A 5,075-nucleotide genomic window follows, 5' to 3' on the forward strand; every position below is an offset into this window, starting at 1 on the left:
CCGTTGAAACACTTGCATCTCCCCCTAAACACTTACATTTTTGCTCCAAAGCACTTCACTGGAACTTTGCTACCAACCACGTCAAATTATGGAGTGCTGGTCGCACCCTATTTCTTTCATTGGCTGGCCCATCGCGAGCATTTATTTCATTGGCCGGCCCATATAGAAAACAATACTATCCCCACGTCCACTGCAAACTCGAGTCTGAGGAGCCTTGCCCTGTATTACCCTGCTCGTGCGAGAAGCCACTTGCGGGCGAGCGGACGGCACGCCTGCCGGACTCCGGGGCTCCGACGCCCGTGCTCCAGGGCCGGTCGCCCGCGTGGTCCCATTATTACGTGCCAGTGGTCTGCTGGGTCTGCTGCACCCCCCCCTCCCCGGGGACGACCTAGCTGGCGCTTCTTCCCGGTATTTCCTTTATTTTGCAGCAAAGTAAGCATTGTCTCTCACGGCCGTGCCAAGGCACGAAAGTGCTGATTCACGCAGCAACTGCGGAGAAAGAAACTCTGCTTTGATGCGCTCGTCCACTCCCTCTGAACTTAAGACCACGCTACTGGGAGTTTCAGCTTGTAAAGCCTCGGAAAACAGCTTATCCGGATCGTGACGACTCAGAATCGCCGCTGGCATCTCACGATCTTTGTATTCGGAAGGAGCGGGAAAGAACAAAGGCACTTCAGTGCCGGACGGAGGTTCGTAGCCATGAATAAGTTCATGTCTTACGAGCTCAGCCTCGGTGGCATCAACATCTACTTGACGCTGCATTTCCTTGAGCTGTCGCTCCTCTACTAGTGTTTCAATAGCCTCATCTGATATAGAGAGCTCCACGCCCACATCAATGGATTGTCGCTCTGCAATAGCTTGGTCTGCAGTGTCAACCTGGTCGCTGTATCGCCCCGCGCATCTTTGTGCATCAGTCGACACTAGCTCGTCTGGAATATCTCGCTGATAGAAGAAATCCTCAGCTCTGGATTCCTCCGCGCCACACGATGCGGACGCAGTGCCGTCTGGGTCCTCAACATTTGAGATGCTGCTGTTGTGAGGCACTCGAGAAATTACATGGGCACCCCAGATGGAAGGGATGCGTGGAAAGGCAGGGGGGGGGTCTCCAATTTGCTCCATCTGCATGCGACTAACATTGATGTTCAGGAATAATGAACCGGCGAGTATGCCACTGACCGAAATACGATTTGCTGTGATTGACACGCTTGTTGTATCGGCCAGACAAACTGCTAGGTTCCTGCAAAACAAAGAGCGCTTCCTGATTGTAAAATCGTGCAAGGCAAGACCCGGAATAAACATCCTGAATGTGTTTATGTATCCGCCTTTGCTGTGTTCGTTTTGTACGTCCGACTTATCAACTGTATCATCCACAGGAGGCTCATAACTTCGACAGGGGGAATTGTTCACGTTATATTCCTCCTCAGTATCATTAACGCCTGCTACTCTTAAGTCCGAGACTGAGTCCACTATTGCCCCGTAGTCTACAGGCGAAGGCCAGCCAACCTCTCCAGATAATGGGTTCATGGCAACATTCTCATTTTCTGTAGCGTTGGAAGCCTTCCAGTAAGGAATTTGGTCAGCAAACTCTATTCCACACGATGCGTTCTGTGATCCTAGGGATAATTTTTCTTCCTCTGCGGCGCGGGGGACTATTGAATTGAGGCGGGAGGTCTGTGTAATGTTGATGTCCTGGTGGACTGAGCGGTAATTGATGTCATTGACGCCATCTTCGATAGGCTGAGCAAGCTCACCAAAGATGTCCGCCACAACTGACGCCGCTTCCTGTCTAATTTCATGTCCTGAACGAACCCACACAACGCAAGCCACCTTCGTTTGCTCATCTCTCTGTCCTTGGAGGATGCCCTGTATTATACCACGGCCGTGAGGGCCCAGCTGGAAATGTTGCTGTCGTGTGCCTGGTTGGATCTCGTGCGACCACAAATGATGAACGCTTCGACCGTGTAACAGAGATTCGACATTAGAGGGCAGGACAAAAATATTTTCTGTAGATTGCAAAGCAAAGATTGGCAGAGGAAGCGAAGATATGGCTCCTATGCATGCCGGACTTTGTAAGGCGCCTCGCACAAGAGCTTTGCGACCATGAAGTGTGATCGGGTTGGCGACTGCAGTATAAATATTCAATGCAAGTTGCGGGTGAACACGTGCAAGGTAGGCGTCGCTAAACAGAAAACGTGAAAGGTACGAAATTGGCAAGTCTGGGCGGTCGTTCGGGAACTTATCGAACGCCCCAAGTGCCGCATGTAATATAGCGGCATACTGCGCATCTACCTGTGCGAAACCATTAATGCTCACGAGGCCTTTCAGAGTTTGGCAAAACAGATCGCTATGGCCCGCAATTGCGCTCAAGTTTGTGCAAATATTGAAACCATATCCGATGCCAACTAAAAGAAAAGGACAGGTAGACACAAGCATTTCACCCGACAAGTTTATGTGTTGCAATAGTTCGTCAAGATGTTTGGCATGTGTCATTGATGAAATTCCACTTGTATGTCCTGAGAAGACAGTTCCTGCCTGCCCAGAATAATTATACACTAGAACCTGGCACCCAGGGTGTCGGTCGACGACTTTCTGGAAAAATATTTTTGTGGAATCGAGGGTATCGAACATATCATGAACGACGACAAAACTGAAGCTTAAAAGTTGCAGTGAGGGGTTTCCAAGGACTTCGTAGGGGAGTACTGTTAGACCATCAGAGCAAACAAAAACTCTTCGACTATCACTGGCAGCAGTAGACAAAGAAGCTTCATTATCCTTCATTAGCCTATCTTGAGGTCGTGAGGCTAATCGTTCCATTTGTCGCCGCTGTGTGATCAAGCGAGAGGCACGCTCTTCTTTTGTCAGAGTTTGACGCTGCCTCCTTCGAGGTAAATGATTTAAGATGCAAAAAGGATTTTGATGGGGGGATACACTTTGCATCTCGACTGGTAATAAATCAACAGTGCGAGCGAAGAGTAGGGGTGACATTTGGCTTGTTTCAAACGAGCTTCGCACAGACAAGCTCGGAGAAGAATTTGCAAGCGCGGATGACCAGTCCACCAAGGGGGGTAGCGGCGACGACCTATCTGCTAGCGGGGAACGAATTGCCTGTGTGAGGTTTCTTATACCCCCAGCCGCCGAATTCAGAGCCGAGATAGTTTGACTCCTTTTGATGCCACCACGAGCTAACATACGATCTGTGCGACATCCTCGGATCTGTACTTTTGACGCGAGGCTGGCTTTGTTTGACAGTTGGGCGGGCGCTTTTTCTTTAGTGAGGCGATCCAGGCGATCGTGACCACGTCCAGAGCGCCATTTTCGAGCCTCCAACATGCCAAGTACCCAGAGCGATGCACGAGAAGCAGACACGCTTACTCGAGAAATAACATCCGGTCGAAAAATATTCCCGGATATGTATCTTTCAACTAGACCCTCGACTTCGGTCGTTATGGAGTCACAATCAAAATCGAGCAGTGTGCGCCTAGTATGGGGACAGCTCTTTGTCAATCGGGAACTCTCTCGACACCGTGAGTTCATACAAAAACGCTTCACCATTTGCCATCGCATGCCGGGTTTCTATCCAGCTTAATATCTTACCACCAGTCAACAGCACGAACATTGCAGTCATTACCAGGGAGACAGCAGGTGGTGGCGAGGCATAGCTCCTAAGTTCGGCTACGTCCAATGTGGTTAACTGAGAGATAGCTTGTTGTGCTCGCACGTATGCACGAGCTTCGGGGCTTAAGGCCGTATTGATGCTATCGAGGGAGGGTATATTTCCCACTGCGTACATATTGGACCATGACCTCTTGGGGTGTTGTGGCTTCGTCTTCAAATCATTGGCTGGCCTTCTCGCACGTTCTATGAGGTCGTAAACGCAAAAGCAAGCGAAACAAACCCGGACAGAGCCGTAACAACGGCCGGGAAACTCGCCTAGGATAGCATCCTCAGCCAATCCTGGGGGCAGGGCGGTCTTCTGAAAGGGTTCTCCATCGCAGTGCCGTTTCAATACAAGTTTCACAAGGTTTTCGTCCTGCCGAGCATGCACAACGCAGCGGAACGGAACCTCGATTGTTCCATGACCCGCTCGAGGTGAGGACCTATTGCCAATCTCGTTTACATCGCCCCCCTCGAGACTAAGTATTTTCTTCCGGAATTCAGAAAGGACCGGACCAAGATTGGATATACTGGGCCCATTTGTGACACGGCTAAGGGTCACATCAAAGCTGCAAAAATCTCCCACGCAGCCTACGACAATTGTGGGAGACCCTCAAAGCAAAATCAGAACTAACCTACGCTTTGGGTAGTACCAAGCGACCCGGATTGAGACGCGCGTAATCTCGTCTTGAGAGTCGATGCATCAGTAGCTCTCGAAAATCTTGGGTCACCGCGCATTTCAAGCTAACGCGGTCGTAACATCAGTAATCGAAGATATCCTCGTACAGATCGGCTAAACTTTTCCGTCACTTGGCTTTCCGATTAGTAGCTCCCACTACGGCTCCGGCTCTGCGGAGGGTCCCCCAGTAGCGTGGCTTCCGTAGAAACCACCCGTAGTGACGCGTTCTAAGACGAGTCCGACGCGTTGGATGGGAATCCGATGTCCAATCCGACCACTCGATGATCGCGTTCCGCGCGGCGGCCGCGCGTCGCTCCGCGGCCGCGTTCGCGCGCGAATAAAACCCCGAAAACGGTACCTCCGGGGACGACCGGACAACCGAGCGACGACGCTCGCCGGCGTCCGTCGGCGGGGTGTCGGTGGCCATGTAAGTGGGGATGAACCCGCGTCGATAGCCGAAGTCACCCTGAGGTACCGTCCCAAAGTCAACATCTCGTCAAGGTGCCGACACGAGGCCAATACAGGGCATGCGACGCGCCAGGACCGCTTCCGGCGGGAGCGAGGAGGCGGCGCGGGACACGTCGCGGCCGCGGACCGATGACCTCGAGGACGGCGTGCCGCTGCCGCTCCTCAAGCACGGCATCGAGGTGCTCCGCGCCCTCGCGACGGCGGCGGCGTCGACGGCTGAGCGGCGCGTCGCGCGAAAGGACATCAACTCCAAGCCGCCGCACGGCTCGTGGCA

The 5,075-nt window shown here is 52.4% G+C and overlaps 1 protein-coding gene across 1 annotated transcript; it reads right to left on the reverse strand.

The window, feature by feature from the left end:
* Window positions 1-417: 417 nt before the first annotated feature.
* Window positions 418-4,760, reverse strand: AURANDRAFT_63360 (hypothetical protein; the record flags this gene model as incomplete). The annotated part of the gene is made up of 6 exons (XM_009038178.1): window positions 418-2,289; window positions 2,314-2,532; window positions 2,560-2,878; window positions 3,492-4,245; window positions 4,308-4,398; window positions 4,491-4,760. 6 exons carry the CDS (start codon window positions 4,758-4,760, stop codon window positions 418-420), a joined length of 3,525 nt encoding a protein of 1,174 aa, XP_009036426.1.
* Between the last annotated feature and the right edge of the window lie 315 nt (window positions 4,761-5,075).

This window comes from Aureococcus anophagefferens, assembly GCF_000186865.1.
Source record: "Aureococcus anophagefferens unplaced genomic scaffold AURANscaffold_7, whole genome shotgun sequence".
Classification (NCBI taxonomy): Eukaryota; class Pelagophyceae; order Pelagomonadales; family Pelagomonadaceae; genus Aureococcus; species Aureococcus anophagefferens.